The sequence below is a fragment of the Phalacrocorax carbo genome, chromosome 1 (assembly GCF_963921805.1).
Source record: "Phalacrocorax carbo chromosome 1, bPhaCar2.1, whole genome shotgun sequence".
Lineage (NCBI taxonomy): Eukaryota > Metazoa > Chordata > Aves > Suliformes > Phalacrocoracidae > Phalacrocorax > Phalacrocorax carbo.
In genome coordinates this window covers 15,984,961-16,002,733 of record NC_087513.1, presented here as the reverse complement: position 1 = coordinate 16,002,733, position 17,773 = coordinate 15,984,961, and the positions used below count along the sequence as shown (strand labels likewise).

General features: G+C 40.5%; 1 protein-coding gene across 4 annotated transcripts in view; it reads right to left on the bottom strand.

The window, feature by feature from the left end:
* Positions 1-5,922: 5,922 nt before the first annotated feature.
* PIK3CG (phosphatidylinositol-4,5-bisphosphate 3-kinase catalytic subunit gamma) overlaps positions 5,923-17,773 on the bottom strand; it is a 44,261-nt gene continuing 32,410 nt past the window's right edge. For 3 of the 4 annotated variants that reach the window (XM_064444888.1, XM_064444879.1, XM_064444894.1), the window contains one exon: positions 14,141-16,407. In XM_064444888.1, coding sequence (XP_064300958.1) covers positions 16,126-16,407 — 282 coding nt within the window. In that variant the 3' untranslated portion in view covers positions 14,141-16,125. Of the gene's footprint in view, positions 9,491-10,450; positions 10,560-14,140; positions 16,408-17,773 lie in introns of those variants that run through there. The other variant, XM_064444904.1, reaches the window with a different exon arrangement.

Sequence of the window (17,773 nt, the reverse complement as noted above, 5' to 3'; positions counted from 1 at the left end):
TTGAAAGATTCAAATCTTTCTTCTTGCCCTCTTTCTTGCCCTTTCAACACAGATGCAGAGAGAAGGGAGTACCATAACAGACCAAGAGGAAGGGCTGACTCCTTGCAGACCTTTTATCCACCTGCAGCTGTGTGTGTTGTTATGTATCTGGTGCAGGCAGCACTGTTCCCTGCTCAACATTGGTCCAGCTGGATGGCAAGACAGGAGGAAAGGAATGTGGAGGGAAGGCAGACCAGGGCAGGGAGACAGCAGTGTACTGGCTCTCCTGGGACTAAAAGGCATTGTATCCTGGCAGGGGTCATCCTGGAGAAATGCAACTAATCATGTCCTGGGCTCTAATGTGCCCAGTTGCCAAGTAGGTTTGGGTTTCTTAGCAACTGAGATTTTCAGTGTTTGATCACTGAAGTAAAAGCAGTGAACTTTGGGCAGTGGAGATGCTCTCAATGAAAGCCAGCAAGCAAGGGGAGTGCAGCATTGCAGGCTTCTGCCTCCCCTGGCAGCTATCCCTTTGTGAGGGGAAGCTTTGGTACAGAGCTGGGCACATTCCTTTCTGCCATAGAAATGGCACAACACTCCTAAATGATGGAGGGCAGTGTGGACCCAGTATTGACTGTATTGTAGTAAAACCAATCTGCATTCACAGAAAACAGTGGGCTTTGATTATGGCTACATTTTACAAGCAGTGAAAATCTTTCATGTCCTGTCAGTGTTTCAGTGCATCATGTGCAGAATTGATACAGAGCTCACTGAAGTTGCTTGAAAGCTGCTGCCCACTACTAAAGATGTTGGGGTCAGGTCCTACCAGATTCATACTATATTCTCCTGTGAAATGGTAACTTAATTAGAAGTGAAAAAGCAATAAGAACAACGTATCATAGCCTTTAAAGTACAGACTAAAATCACAAAATGACAGAGCAGCTGAGGCTGGCAGGCAGACCTCTGGAGGTTGTCTAAATTATGTATTTCAGGTCTGCCTGTTGCCTCTTGCCCTGTCACTGGCATCGCTGAACAGCCTGGCACCATCTCCAGGCTGAGCAGTCCCAGCTCTCTCAGCCCCTCCTTGTATGCCAGATGCCTCAAGCCCTTAATCAACGGTAGTGGCCCTAGGCTGGCCTCACTGTGGTATCACCATGTCTGTCTTGTACTGGGGAGCCCCACTACAAGTACTGGAGATCCTCCGTCCTGTCAGGTCCTGCTGAATGGCAGCACAGCCATCTAGTGTATCAACCACCTCTCCCAGTGCTGTATTTTCTGCAAACTTGCCGAGGGTGCACTCTGTCCCACCATCCAGGTCATTCACATAGATGCACCCTAGTACAGGGTGACTGCTGGGGTACATCAGTAGTCACTGGCCTCCATATTTTCATTATAGATAAGTACAGATTAACCCAGGCTGTTTTAAGGAGCAGGTAAGGATTTTGCCCCTGGAAGAGTTTAATTTCTGTTTGTAAATATATGGAAATGTAAGAAGCATTCTAAATGCTTATGGAAGCACATATTTTACTGGAGACAGACTAATAAGTACTAGAATTTATTTTGAAATATCTATACTATAATATCTACTATTTTAAAATTACTACTCTTAGTAAAGCATTAAACAATATTTCCTTTTAAACACATGCAGCACTTCAGATTTTAACTTTTTAAATATGTAGATATTTTTAAATTACTCCGTTGTGTAAACAAATCCTTGCCTAAAAGTACAGTGTCTTGAAAAAATTCAACATAATTTAATTAATGGCTTTTATTTTCTCTTTTTGTCTCAGCTATTGGCATTCCTCAGTTTAGATGTCAACATTTCTATGCCTGGAAGCCGGAGAATAAAAATAGCTACACTCTTAAAAGGGTCGTGCTGAGGGTGAAAGGTCCTGATCTTGCAAGTTCTTGCTCAAATGGAAACTCAATGGGACCACTTGGGTGAGGAGGAATTACTCACCCAGCAGAAATCACAAAAGGAGGCTGAGCTCCTCTACTAAAATGGTAATAACTCAAACATGGAAAAGATTATTCACTCTCTGATGAAACAGGACAAGCAGGAGTCTGTGATTTTCATTTGAGGTTTAATAATCTGATATTTAAAAATCTGTGATTTTTTAAAGAGGTGACCACAGCTGAAACCCACTGGAAATCCATTTTGAAAACAGATGAGAACCTCCTGCTAAGTGGTTACACTGCAGTGATGTCTTCACAATTGGGGTTTTTTTTAAAAGTTTTTATATTTAATATAGATGAGCCACAGTGATTGCAGGCTGGTTTGGAAGCCAAGTATGTATTCATGTCAATATTAACAATGCCTTGGGCTAGAGAGAAAGCTTGACAAAGATGTACTAATATAAATAAAAATCAGTGCATTTTTGGACTTACTGCATTCTGTGGCCTTAAAAAGAGTTTCCCTGGCACAGTAAGATGACCTTACCCTTGAAAAACAGTATTATATGGCAGAAAAATCTTTATTTCCTGACACAGTAGGACAGAAACCCACTTTCATTCCAAGCAATCCAGCTTGTACCTATGGAACCTAAAGAGAATGAACACATCATGACACCATAATACTGACTGTCTGATTCTTGAGATAAGGGTGAGTGCCTAATAGCTGTTTTCCAGACAAAGAGCACTCAGCTAAGAACCAGGGTATGTGTCAAGTAGGTTTTAAAGGGGAACATTACTCACGGCTCAACAGTGATTAAAGAATATTGAAATAGGCTGCAGAACTGAATCTCTTCTTTCACTATTTCAAGTGAAGAGGGAAAAAAATCTCCCAAACCCATAAATCTTCTCTTCTCTGGCCCTTTTCTACCTGGAGCACCACCTTCTCTGGTTCTGAGCAGCTCTATGCTGATCTTCAACTTAAGTTTGCTAGAAGAGGCAGCACTCCACTTCCAGGATTCAAGGACAGTCCAGTTGGTGTGATCAGATCCTGCATGAGAACTCTGCCACACCTGGCCCATTTCAAAACCTTCTGTAGCAAAAGACATTTACCACAGAGGAAGGTCCATAATTCTGAACCCTTGAACACATCACAGCTAATAAATGCAGTAAATGCAACTAGTAGTTCTCAGCCTGCAAAAGGGCATCTAAACTTTTGAATTGCTGGTCCCATTGCCCTTTGTTCCTTATATGACATTTCTGATTTTCCCTCTGAAAGATGATGAACCCATGAATAATTAACTAACTTGCTGACTCGCTTCTTATCTGTTGCTTGTGGCAGATACTCCCTAGCTGTAGGTTGGAAATGAAAAAAAATTCTCCAGTGCAAAGCTTTTTGCTTAGCACATCTTAGTGGTTCCCTCATGGAGAAGTTAATGCGCAATACAAAAATCCTTTCCAGTATTTCAGTGCACTTGATTCTCCTTCTCCTCAATCTTTTCAACTGGAAAAAATAGTTCTTTGGATGTTTCTAGTATAGGTCCTTAGGAAATTCTATAGAGCCTTCCTGTTAGGTATGTAGAGACCTATTTTAGTCAATGACGATTCCCTTCCTTCTGGTTCTCTGAACGTATTTGTCGTATTTGGAATAACAGAGCAACTACCTTCTCCAGATCTCAGTGGTTTCCTCTGTTGTTCTAGGTCATGATCTTGTGAGTAGATGTGTGCTTATGGACCTTTGTGCCTGAACAGTGGTCACTGTTGGATGAAAGTCTGACATTTGATTTCTCAGAGGTGTTTTCAATGTAAGTCTACAACTGATTAGTTTTCTTGGGGGAAAGATCAGGGGTCCTGAAAAAATGGAAGTGTCATGTGTTTGCGTTAAAGTTTGTTCTTGGACCTTGCTGATGACTAAGTGTCATGGTTTAACCCCAGATAGCAAGTAAGCTCCACACAGCCACTCGCTCACTCCCCCCATGGTGGGATGGAGGAGAGAATCAGAAGGGTAAAAGTGAGAGAACTTGTGGGCTGAGACAAACACAGTTTAATAGGTAAACCAAAAGCTGTGCATGCAAGTAAAGCAAAACAAGGAATTCATTCACTCCTTCCCACGGGCAGGCAGGTGTTCAGCCATCCCCAGGAAAGCAGGGCTCCGTCACACATAACAGTTGCTTGGGAAACGCCATCACTCTGAACATGCCCCCTTTCCCTCTTCTTCCCTCAGCTTTATATGGCGAGCATGAAAGTCATATGGTGTGGGATATCCCTTGGGTCAGTTGGGGTCAGCTGTCCCAGCCGTGTCCCCTCCCAGCCCCTTTTGCCTCCCCAGCCCACTCGCTGGTGGGGTGGGGTGAGAAGCAGAAAAGGCCTCAACTCTGTGTAAGCCCCGCTCAGCAGTAACAAAAACATCCCTGTGTTATCAACAGTTTCCAGCACAAATCCAAAACACAGCCCTATACTAGCTACTATGAAGAAAATTAACTCTACCCCAGCCAAAACCAGCACACTAAGCTACTAAAAACTGGACCAGTCTATCTAAGTTTATGAGGATATAATCCATGAGAAGAGATTCCTAAAGAAGTTGTTTGTTTTTTTCCCCAGGAATAGCTCATTTTCTGAGCAAAGTAAACCCATGTATTACATTAAATAGGTCTTCCACAGTTCATTGTTTATTTGCAGGCCTGTTCTTTAAATGATAAGCCAATTCCCTCTCAAATGCAGCTCCTTTCTCTGTGACCCACTCTGACAGCTGTGACAATCTGTTTGTCACAGAGCTTAGTACATACCAATTTATATATAAAAGTAGCTGGAGGTGGAGCAGTCTCATTTGTGGGTTAAGGACCTTAAAACACAGTATGAAGATTCACCAGATTACTCCCTGTTTTTTTAAATTATTACATTACTTTTTAACTTTGCACTTCAGTGAGATCTCTTACAAGAGTGACTCTTACCTGGAAAAAAAATACTGCCCTGAAATGTCCTAATTATCCTCCATGTTACAAGTATGGTAACGTGGCAGTGTGGGAGTACCTCAGGCTAAGGCCAGTAGTGGGCGGTTTGCCATCACAGGGCGAATTGTTTCTCGCTCGGTACCATATGCCTGATGGTGGCATGTGTCTTCTCAGGAAGGACAAATTGCTATCCTTCATGTTTGGCAAGTTCCTGCTGGCATGCCAAAGGGGACTATATTTAGTATTGGTACCATTTAGCCAACAACCTGGGAAAATTGTCATGATGATGCGGCTAGAGATTTACCAAGGCTGTTTTCCACAAGCCGAAGAAGATATAATTGAAGTGGGCTTTGAATTTCTAGCTCCTAACTCTGGTTATTCCTATTTTCTCTGGGAACAGTACATCCTGCTCCCAAGCCCAGGCCTGCAGGGTTGCAGCTTGAACTACAGCTCATTTACTGTGATTTGGCATTGATAGGATTCCTACAAAGCTGGCTATTTTGACATACAACTTGGTACCCAAAATTTTGCTCTCCTTGTTCTGTTGAACCCTGGTTGCAGTTGCCTCCTTTCCTGCTACCCTGGTGACATGTGCTGACCTGGCTACCTAAGCATATATCCTCCCAGATGTGCTGAGAGCAGAGATCCAGAGAGCAGCAACTGTTCTTATCAAAACCCTCTTTGCCTGTCATCTGCAATGGGCACATGGCCTACATACAATTCGAAAAGCTCCAGAGATCATAGGCAATATGACCCTGACACTCACCCTGGGAATTTCACCTCCTCTGTTCTTTCCCCTTGTGAAACAGCAACATCAGAAACCTCCCAGAGAAGTGGAGCAATACCATGGGGTTATGTTATTTCTTATTTATCTTATTTCCACCCCAGACTGGGCACAGGGACATCCACTGTTCAACAAGAGCATCCGAGGTTACTTCTCCCAGAAGGCCATACCTACGGGAATGTCGGTCTTGGGTTATCGACTATTTGTATTTAAGGTACATTTTCAATTTATACTTAAGCTTTGCATATATAGCAGCGTTCGCAAGTGTGTGAAAGAAATTACCTCTTGGGGGAAAGAAAGGCAAATATCCCAATGTAAACATGATTTTATTGCCTTTATTTAGGCTGTGTGAAGGAATGGAAATCCATATGGGATGAGCTAAAACAGGCTTTTTGTTAACAAAACTTCTCAAACACACGCTCTGCTCAGAACAACTCCGCTCAAGGCACATGAAAAAAAGATTAAGGAGGACTCTATAATTTCCTTGTCCTCGCTTAAAAAATCCGTATGACTATTTGCTTGTGTCTTGCCACACATTCTCATAAGCAAAGGAATTTTGGAAGTATTCTTTAAAACATTGTCAAAATGTACCATAATCCTTCACTCGGGCATTTAAATCTTCTCTTCCACCTGAGGTAAGTGTTGCTTTTGGTTCTTGTAGCTACAGCCAAAACATGAAAAATTGCTTGTGCTTGGATTGGCTGTATTGGAGTTTTCTATATTCTAAGCAGGAGGTACCCAGGACTTGCTCATATTGCATGCATTTTCTCTTCATTTGCTGTTTCAGTATTGCTGGCAGCATATTGCACAACTACGAGCAAGGATTTTCCTTTTCCCCTGTAAGTCCCTTCTGTGTGCATAAAAATTAGGTTGTTCTGCTGATTTAATTACTCTGAGGACAGATCATCTTACTAGGCTTCTTGTCGCAATACTGACATTTCTTGTGGAAGTTTTAATAGATTTGACACTTTTTATTATAGTACAATTTCTAGCTTGTCTTCCAGTGAACAAATGTTGATTAATAACTCTTGGCATTAGAAACAACTCACAGCTTTTGCTTATTTTCAGTAGTTCAGTAAACTGAGGGAAGGTCTTGACAACCTTAATTTGCTTTGATTAGTAGCTGATCGACTATTCTTGTATCTTTATCAGCTTCCTGCCCATTGGGCCAAGAATAATATGGAAAGCGGGTTGTGCATGTCTGAAACATCCATCCTGTACAGATCTGTTAAATCCCTCAGATGTTTGTTGTTGACCATTACTTGAATAAATTCACTGCAGATCCCTTAACTAGCAAACACTGCCACAGGGTGACTCATGGGTATAAACATTCTCCAAGTCATAAACCATCTCTAGTCCACTCATCTGCTAGGAAGGTATTTGCTTGCATCTTCCAGCAGAGCCCTTTTTCCATGAATAAAGTAGCATTAAGAAAAGTGCGAGCCACAAACCAGTTGTTGGAGGGTAGGCACTCAAGAGTAAGCTAATGCACACTCCTACTTTTACAGGAACAGTTCTGATGTTTTCCTTACAGACAACTTGGTCAACATTAAGGAAAAGATGCTTTAAATTTGGGCAAAAGTCAAGAAACTAAGGTACAGCAAGGGTTTTTCAGCCCAGCTCTCAGCTTTCAGGGCCTTGCTGTCATTTGGACTGAAAGAAGACTCTAGCAAGAACTTGTCCTGTTGCATCTCGACTGCCAGCTGTCCCTTCTTTACAGGCCTTTTTAATCAAGAAAACCATTGAGCACAGATTAATTCCTGGGCTAGATCCTGCTGAAAAATGTTGAAGACTAGTGGCAGATAGCACCTTCCTTTTATTTCTTGCACTTACTCATACTCATTTCAACAAGTCAGCGTGTGTTAATGTTAGGTGTTGGTAAAAGTGCTAGAAAAGCTTTTTGTAGGTTGGTTTCTCAATCAGGCAGCCAGGGTGACGCCAATACAGCCCATGTGCAGGAGCTGGATTCTTCCACTGGGCTTGGTACTAACATCAGGCTTCCTACACTCACCCATTCTATGCCAAACAGTCACTGTAGCTTGGTATAAGGCTTTGTTTTAGATTTTAGGAAAAAGTACACAGCAAATTAACAAGAAACATCTTGCTCCCAGAAATTTGTAGAGAATAAATGGGATACATAGACATGAAAATATACTGAAGGTAAAGTTTCTTGCATTGTACACCTCTCCCCTCACAGCCTGGGAGCTTCGTAGGGCTCTGTCACAGCCTGATTTGCTGTATTGTCGGCTCCTATGTTGTTTGATTGAGTTTGAAAAATAAACATAGTAATCAACTATCAGCAGGTAATGGTTTCCTCTGAGTTAAGAAAGAGCAGCCGCCAACTCCTGCTGTGCTCTGTTGGGTGCATCAGGCATTGCCATCAAGCCTCTTGAGTTCTGGTCTGGTTCTGGTGTTTTGAATGAAGGGAATAGTCTCTAACCATTTCTGATCATTCTTGATGGGGAAGTGCATGGCCCATCTTTCCCTGTGTTTACTATTCTGAGAGGTCTCCCGAGTTTCAGAGCAATTGAGGTATTTTAGTTGTAATGACCAGGCACTCTGTTTCTGCAGTCCATACTCTAGAGTTAACTTTGTTTCTTCCTTCCAAAAGTCTTTGGTAGCGAAGAATACTTTGTTGTTCTGCAAGTTAACCAGATTTTCTAAATTCTCCTAAAGGACTGATTTTCCTAAAAGATTGTCTCATTGGTGTCATGTTATCTTCATTTCTAGTAGGCACTGAGCAGTTTGGGGGAATTATCTGTTTGTGTTTCTCCAAATGTTGGGATTTTTTTCAGCCTTCTGTCATGGTATTTTTTTCTTATGGACCTCTGTATGTTTTCATGCCATACTTTCACATTTTTTAAATCATGCCCTTTGTGAATTTGTGAAATTTCTGAGATCTACAAAAATTTCCTTTCCCTGTTTGAACAGAAGCTTTGCTATATGGATGTTTGTGCCCTTGTCTGCACTCATGGAGCTTCTCCCTGTAACAGTGCTGTTCTCACTGGTGCCAGCAACTTGTCTTCTTCTAGTGGTGGTCAAATTTTTTCAAGGGTTGTGGTATCCTTTTTTTTGGAAGGTCTTGCTGTGAACTATGTGGTATCTGCTGTATTAAACAGATCCTGGCGGGTTGTCCCCAGCTGTAGTATGGTTTCCGTGTCTTTTTGACAAACTGGTGCTTTTAATTGCTTTCCTGTGATTCAGTTTCATATTATATTCTCTTGATCTTGTAAATAACACTAATAGATATTTCTTGTGCTTTATCTTTGATGCTGTTGTAAATTAGGATATTGCAATTATGATACTCTTCCGTATATCTTTTTTATTGGCCTATCTCTTGCGAAGACGATATACTAAAGGGTGCTCTCTGAAGTATTGCTTTATGAGCAGTGCTGAAAGCAGGTAACTTGCTTCTCAGCAGGTACAGTTGCTGATGCCACTAGCTAGATTGATCACAACTTTGGATAGGATGCATACATGACACCAGCTGGGATAACTAGGCTGTGGTGGCCCGTTTTTTGAGTCTTGGTCACCCTCGAGAAGGGCTGTGTTTCTGTTACTACTGCACTAACTGCATTAAGAAATTTCCACTTTTCCAGTCAAATGCGTTTTTATTCTCATGTGATAGTCCTGGTAACACCAGTACTTAAGGACTGTGAGGATAAGTTTTGCATTAACTAAAGACCACTCTGCATAGGTTGGGTTTTTTCCCAGCATTTATGTGGGTGGCTGTGTCATAAAAATACTCCACGGACAGATCTCTGCAGCTCATGTAAATCTTTATCGGGAAACATGAGGTAGAAGGAGATAATTTTCTTTTTCTTGGATGTTCATTGTTCTTTTTCCACATGCAGTTTGTAGGCCCAGTATAGAAAAGGAATATGGGGCCCTGTAGGAAATAAGAGAGAGCAGGGAATGACTGGTGGTCGGCTTCTTGGATGGGTGATGGAGGGTTAGAGGAGACACCATTGGAGCAGCCATGGGGAGGCATGTATTTATGTGCGCATCCACAGCTGGCTTTTCAGAATAAGATGATTGTGCGTATACACGCGGACAGAGGAAGAACAGGGAGTTCAAAAAGTCAACACACTAAAAATATACTTCATCAGTTAGGAGTTCTTTTAATCTCCAATTTGGGATGAGGGTCTTGTGTTTCAGCCCCCTTGAAGACAACCTGGTTCCTTTCTTCTGGTGCTAACCTTGTGAGAACAGTCCTCTTGCTCTTTTTTTAAATCCTAGTGCTATACATTGTTGTCTGTTTAGATGGCTTGTGGGAATACGGAACTCCAGAGGACAGGGTGAACTAAACAAGCTTTTATGTAAGGATAAATAAGGATTATTAAGCACACACTAATCTCTGAAGAGCTCCTGTTAGCATTTACAGAAGAAAGCAGGGAGGAAATAAGAAAAGGAGCATAGTGGGAATAATTGAGACTTGAGGAAAAAGTCTTCCAAGAGGTGCATTCCTCAAATTCCTAAGAGGGACATGTAACTAACATTGAGTTAACAAACCACAGTTGTGCACAGCAGTTGCATGAATCCCATGAATGGGGTGTTTCAGTAAGGTACCTTATCTGATGAGGTCTCAATTCTGCTGCTGGTGCTGGCTGTGCATTAGGAGCCCTCAAGGTGGTAAGCAGTGCCATTCCCTCCTCAGAAAAGCTCAGTGATGGGGACAGAATCTGTCATCAAATGGCTTTTGGTCTGGCCTTCAGTGCAATATGCTTACCCTTGCCTCAAAGCCACAGAGCACTTAAAACCTGACTTCTACACCTGTTTTTGCCAGGGCTGCTGCCACTGAGTTCCCATTGCCCTGGGAAAGATGCAGCTGCACCCAATGACCACTTACTGCTGGTGTCAGTCTCCACGGGACCTTCAAGTCTCTGGTCTTGTAAGAAGCCACTCTTCGCCCTTGCTTCAGTGTGCTTTTGCAATGACAGATTCCCAAAGATGATCCTCTGAAAAATGAACATGTTTAGGTAATTAGCATCTCCCTAGAATGCAAAGTCTGCAGTGGCATGAAGAATAATTGCCTGCCTTTGCATGAGCCATCACCTTCACTCCAAAGGTCCCTGCCTAGAGTGTTTCAATTTCAGACTGCTTTAAAGTTACTGAGATCTCTGGGTATTTTTCTCTCCAGGCAGGCAGAATTACTGTTTTATAAGGTTTGGAAAATACATCATATTCTGTGGGAAAGAAGCAGGTTTGTAAAACAGAGATGCTGTCATGAACTTCATCAGAATGAAGGATAACATTGGCTGGAGGGAGAGCATTTCCTGAGGAGACCTGTTTATCTCACCGAGATTCTGTTGTGCAGAGCCATTTGACAGCTGAGCAGAAGAGCTGCCATCCTGCATCAGAGCCAGCGTCTGTCCAGACCAGTATCCTGGGCCTGCTAGGGGCCAGCTCAAAACGCTTCAGAGAAAAATGCATTTCTATCATGATGGGAAGTAACTTCCCATGTGATGAATTTAATGCCAATCCCAGACACTTGCTAGTTGATTTGGGGAAGAAGCACAGGACTAATCATTTCTTTGACTTTTTTTTTTTTAATCTCAGGTAATTTAACAGTAAATATTCTGAGCAAAATTCAGCTCTAGCCATATCTTGAATCATTAATGAACTCTTTATCATGGAACTGCACTGTGGCAGCAGATTTATTGGGTTATTAAACAGCCATAGCCCTCATAGCCTTTTGCAGGATGTTAGTCTTGATAAAGGAGCTATATTCAAAGGCAAAGGAGGAGCTGGTACAAAGCCTGAGCTATAGTTTTTAAACTGTTTTGTACTATGGGCCATTAACATTTCTGTTTTCTTTCTCTTTCTCCTTTCAGGGAACTTGCCTGGTTGTTCTTCATTACATTAGATTTGACCTTTCTTTGTGTATCTACAGGTTATTATTTCCCATTTGTTTCTTTATGCACCTAATAAATGGATCGGTGGTAAACTCTGACCACAGACACCTCAGCTTTGAGAGAGTGACCAGCACTTGCAAACTGTGACTCTGAACACCAGAGAGAGTGCACCAAAGTGTGAGATGTGCTCGTACTCACTAGATATAGCACTTCTGCCATATGCGGGTCTCTTTTGCTAGCTAAAATTAACTGGCATGTGTTTCTGGCGCTGTGCTGCTGCTGTTTCCAGAGTGACAGCCTCTTTTGCATCCCCAGGAACTCACCTGAGGAATGGTACATCTGCTAAACACTGCCTGCTTGCTTTCCCCAGCCTGCAGAGGGCTCTTGCCCTGCCAAGTGCTGCCATGCACCCTCTGAAATGACAAACCCGCATTCCCAGGGGTAGGAAGGGAAGAGTTTCTCCTGCCAAGTGCCCACTTGCTCACTATCAACAGGCAGGACACCAGCCTCTCTCTTGCTGGTGATCAAAGAGCAAGGAAAAGCCATATTCTTCTGACCGGCTGGGGTTAAACCACAACACCGTCTCCCTGTATCATACTAGAACCGGTCACCAATGCTTCTTTTCTCTAATGACATAATGATGTATGAACCTTGCATGGTTATAACCATGTCCTTTGTATCTTTGATTAGTCCTTCTTATTAATGCTGCAACTGCAGGCAAACTGCTTTCTTTTATCTAGCATGAATCTTCTTTTCTGTAAGCGTGTCTCAAAGTTTAAAAATGTATTAGAACTTCCTCTGGCCAATTCTGCTTCCAAAATGCAGAGTGGTGAGCATGGCAGGAACCTCTTCCTGCAGACTTCTGTCCAGGAAAACAGGTGATTCCTGGAGTGCTGTTTCCAACATATATTGAGAAAGTTGCAATTAGAAGATTCATGAAAGCACATCAGTGTTTTTCAGTGTTACTGGGATACTCCTGGGACCCTGCAGATGGTTTGGTATCCCAGGTTTTTAAAATTTCTTATTTTCAAGACTACTTTACACAAACTGCATTAGAAAATCATCAGCACAGTGTTTGTGGTCTATGTAATCTTCGGGACTACTCATACGGCTTTGCAGAACACTGGTAGTAGACAGTAAAAAAGCTTTCTAATGAAAAATACCCTGGAAGAGTTATAATTTCTATTGATACATTTCTCAAGTCAGTTGTTCATATTTTATTTCTGTATCATTGGTCACATTTTAGAGGAAATTCTGCTAACTATGTGTTAAATAATGCTAAATATTCTAATGATAGATTAAATACCTCTAACACGTGCAACCAGGGTAATCAATGAAGATCTAAATATAATCACACTGTACACCTTAGCCCCCTTTCACCTTCTCCTCCTGTCCTGGAATATAATTAGGCTGGAGCGTTGGGGACACACTCACACCTAACCAACATCTCAATGATCTTGCTGGAGCCAAAGTATATGTCAAGTCACAACTGACTCTGAGGCACTGACTCTGAGAATAGATTCAAATTTCCACTGCTAGGTGCAGTAGTAACATGAATTTAGACGACCAAGAAAATATAATACATCTTAAAGAAAAAGTAGCCCTTAAAAATAATTTTTAAAAAATAATAATCTCAAGGCTTATAGAGGACAAGGATGATAACTGGGACCTACTCAGAAAATTTAGTAATTTTCTCTTTCTGCATGCTGTTTTAGAGCCTGTGAAAAATGTGGTTAGTGACTAACTTACATTTCCTGTTTTATAGCCCTTATAAACCAGCTATTCTGAAGGGCTGGTGTGTTTATGCACTGGAAGACATTAAGCCCAACTCAGGAAACTGATTCCTGCTTGGACAGTGGTGGCTGTGCTAAAGCTCCAGCTTTCCAGGCCGTGGGTACGTAGCTGCCACTGCAGAAAGCAATGGCCGTATTACACGCTGGGATGGGCAGATGTGTAATCACGCCCACCTCCTCACCTGAAAAGCAATTCCACTCCACCTTGAAGCCGGGCTGCCTCAAACCACATCTCTGCATTGTTTTCCCCTTGTGTTAGGGCTTGCCAGAAAACAAAGTCATTTGTGGGTGCAGGTTTCCAGAGGCACATGAAAGCCAACAGATAATCAGCCATACGAATGCACAGCTATTTATAAATAAAGTGCTGGTACGCTGCCTAATAGCTTGTTCTGTAGGTAAAAAGGAGATTTGGCAGCTGCTTTTGATCTCCCGGAAGTCAGGCTGGCAAACACCCAAGGCCCAACGCAGAGGGGGTGTTCAAAGGAAGACACAAGGCAGCTTAGCATTGCCCTGGCAGCCCAACCACAGGCTTCACAGGCAAGGAAAGCAATGAAGTAATCTGTTAATTAGCTCAGCACAGAGGTGTTTCAGATGTCTGTAACAAACACTGAATACAATTCAGTACAGCACATTGTAAACTGCTGATAAAAATCATCAGTCTAAGTTTAGTGCAGCACTAATCTGCTTCCTCCTCTGGGTGCAGATCTCTTGTAGACCTTTTTCTGCAAATGGAGGCTGCTTCAAGAGTGCCATCGCCCTTGAAGTTGTGATTAGCATTTATTTCCCCATGCTGGAGTTAAATTTAGCAGTAGATTTACTTACTTTTTAGAACTAGGAACTTATTAAAATCTTCAAATTTTTCTTTACAGAACAAACCAGGAACGAATAAAGTGCTCTCAGAAAGTGGTAATATTCTATTCACATTTTACAATTAAAGTAATTGCAATTCTAATACTATAGACTATTACAATTTAAGATCTGACATCATACAGAGTTATTAATATGGGACTAAAACAATTCCCCTGAGTGGGACTTTGAATATAATTTCTTACTCAGATTACATAGTCTTTAAGTAACTGGATAAAAAATATTTATGTGTATTTTGGGCTAAGCTGCTTATTCATGTCTGATAATCAGATGATTAGAACATGTCAATTTATTTCAGATCTCTAAAATACATATTTAAAAATATCCTTTTACAGACAATATTCACCATTCAGTTTAGATTTTAGTATGGTCTTAAGCCTATCTTGCTCAGAATAATTATGTAACAGAGCAACAAAATATTCTACATTTTAACTTGTTAGATTTCCTTAACTAGATTCTACCATATACATCAAAAATAGTTGTGCACAGTAACCAAATAAACATCTACATTTCAAGAACAGATTGGCTATACCTCATAGCTGAGACACCAATTACAGTACATTTATTAAAAATCCTGCAAGAATACACTCAGTAGTAACAGTGGTAGCAGTAGTTAAAATCTTAACAGTTCTGTGAAATGATCAAAGCAAATGATAACAGAATTGAAAAAATTCAGTTAATCATATGTAAAGTAAAACCCATGTAACACTACAATGAAAGAAGAAATTACACGGGCTCAAGTGCAAAAAAGCAATATTGTAAGCCATCTTCTCTCTTTGGTAAAAATCAATTAGCAGGAAGTATACCATAATAATTCAAGTCAAAGACTAATTCGTGTTATATATTTTTTTCCTTTCCTACCATAGGCAGACTTGATGATTTGCAGGCATCCTACAGTAGAGGAGTTAAAATTCTAAATAACACTGCACATTTTTTCCTCTTTGAAGCTTAAATATTGAAATTAAAGATAAGGATTTTTTTCTTTCATAAATAGCTTTTCAGTAGTATAGTCTCTTAAGGAATTTAAAAATAAATAGCAAAATATACACAATCTCAAAGATTACATTTAATTCCTTCTAGGTATATCCTGAAAATATATCACCAAAGAATAAATAACTTTGGGTTTCTCAAATATTTGGTAAAATGAAAATTACTCTTACACAAGGAGCTTCTCTGAGGAATTAGGAAGTACCATTACTTTTTCTACAATGCTTTTACTATACAGGTGGTATTTCAGTAGCTTTACAGTAATAATATAATCTGTCATATAATATGGACATTCCCCATTAAAACGTACAATAAAAAAAAAATTCAAAATTAAACCTTCAGAATTTCAGGTTCAAACCTGAGGAAATTCTAGGTAGCTGGGAAGGTCTCCTGGCTGGACAGTCAAGCTCATTTGTCTACATCAGGAGGCTACAATAATAGTAAGGTAATTTCCTCTAGTGGTAGAGCCACAGTATTGTACTGACAATGTATTAAAAATCCCAGAAGGACAATGTGTTAAGGAAGGGACAAAATGGAAGGATGTGAGTGAATAACACTTGAGTGTAAGCCATCCTGAGAAAACAGTTAATTGCCTACAGGGATTTCAATATAACCATAGATATTAAATATTCTTCTGCTTTTGAAGGGCTTGACCCTCATGAACGATTAAGGTAATGTCATAGGGGATTTCTATTTGAATTTGCAGGTTACCAACTTACTCAAGGTCCTCCTTCGTATTTATCTGAAATTATTGCTAAAGAAAAGAAAAATGCAGGCCACATCAGCAAAGCAACTAGTTAAAAGAATCCAGCAACTTGAAGTGTCATTAGACATTAAAAAAAGTCTTAACTGCAGGAAGATCTTCTGCAGGGGCAGTGCAAAAGTCCTTGCCTTTTTAAAAGATCTGTTTAAGCTGCCAGCAAAGTAAAGGCAATTTTGACTGCTCATTTATTCAGAATTCATAAATAACACGTAGATGCACTAACGTCCTATTCACTTCCACAGTTCATTTACATAAAATATTAAGCAGAATGCTTTTCTACTCCTTGTTTGATTCCAAGCACGAGATGTAAAAACCAGTTAAATTGCACAGTCCAGCCCTTATCTCTGCAAACCTCTATCTGATCAAGAAAATGCTTTTTGGCGTCTTCTTCACTCTTCCCTACTGTCAGTGCATCCCGGATATATTCAATATCCTCTTTGCTGGTTAATTGGGGCATTCCAGTCATTAGCATCATGGAGAACAGGATGATCAGCAGGTTTGTGTGATGTCGAAGAGCTAAATAAGCCTTCACACACACGTCCTACAAGAGAGAAGAAGTTTTTGTTAATTGATGCAGTGAACTGAGAGGCGTGGTGTAGGAATTTCACAGGACTCTCATTAACCAACTCTATTCAATCACTCAAGTATGTCGGAGAGAGGAGACCCGACAGAGCTGTTCACCTGAGCAGAAACGTGAAGCGAACTTCTGTATGTGTTGCTCCATATTACTTCATTTATCACCACACCTTGGGGCAACAAGTACTGTGTTGGCGTACAAACTAAAGGCTCTTTTTACTAATATTATATTAATTACTAAAGCATACAACCTTAGCCTCACCACCATTTCAAATTAATTTCCCCTGTCATGTAATCTCTTTCTGTGGCTGTTAAAAGAGACAGCAATAATTCACTGTCGTCCTTTCCAATTGGTATGTTCCCATTTAAAGACCATGGCTGGCAAGTGCTACTGAATAAAGCAGCACCTCCAGGGGACTGTTCTTTATTCTATATCTATGTCTATTAACTTTGCAGAGGTGACGGCTTATTTAATGGAGAAGATTTTTCAGGCTTGGTGTTCTGAGAAATTTTTCCACCTGACGGCTCTAGTTTTCAGGCACACTGCCTTGCTGTAGCACTTCTGTGTTTATGTACTGTCATGCTGGATTCCAGAGATTTTTTTAAATAGCTTTTTCACTTCCATATATGTCATTTGTGCCTAATAACATAACCTTTAGGAGAACGAAATTTCTGCAGCTTGGAAAAACACTCAATGCTTTTTAAAAGAATATTTAATGCTAAGTGACTAATACATGAACTGAAATGATTATTTCTTATATTAAATTTATTTCTCATTTACTTTTAGAAATAACATCTTCAGGAAGACAATGCAATGAAGAAATCAATCATATATTGGAAAGTTAAATTCAGCCTGCAATGCAGTAATGCAAAAAGATGAAAAATATTTCCAAGAAGGTTGTTGCTATTAAAACCAAAGCTGAAGCAATCTGAGTTTTTATCCAGTTAAATATTCAATTTAACCTTTCCACAAATGTATATGAATTTATTAGAGAATTCTTATGAAAGCCAAATATTTTCATGTAAAGTTCCACCAAGTCTCATCAGCCCTCTAGAACACCATTTATTTTTGACAAGGTGGATGGTTTATTTCTTCCTTAGAAACAGTAAGAAATGCACAAATAATCTTAATGTGTATTGCTGTTTGCATCAGCAACACCAGGACAACCAACCAGACAGGTTAGGAAGACAGTAAAGAAGGAAGAGGATGTGTTGAGGATCTGCCTGTAGGGTTTCTTTTTTCCTATTGCACTCTATTTCCAGATAAATTCTGTCCTGAAATAAGATCATACTTACGAACTCTAATGTTAGTTTAGCTCTAGCGAAGCAGA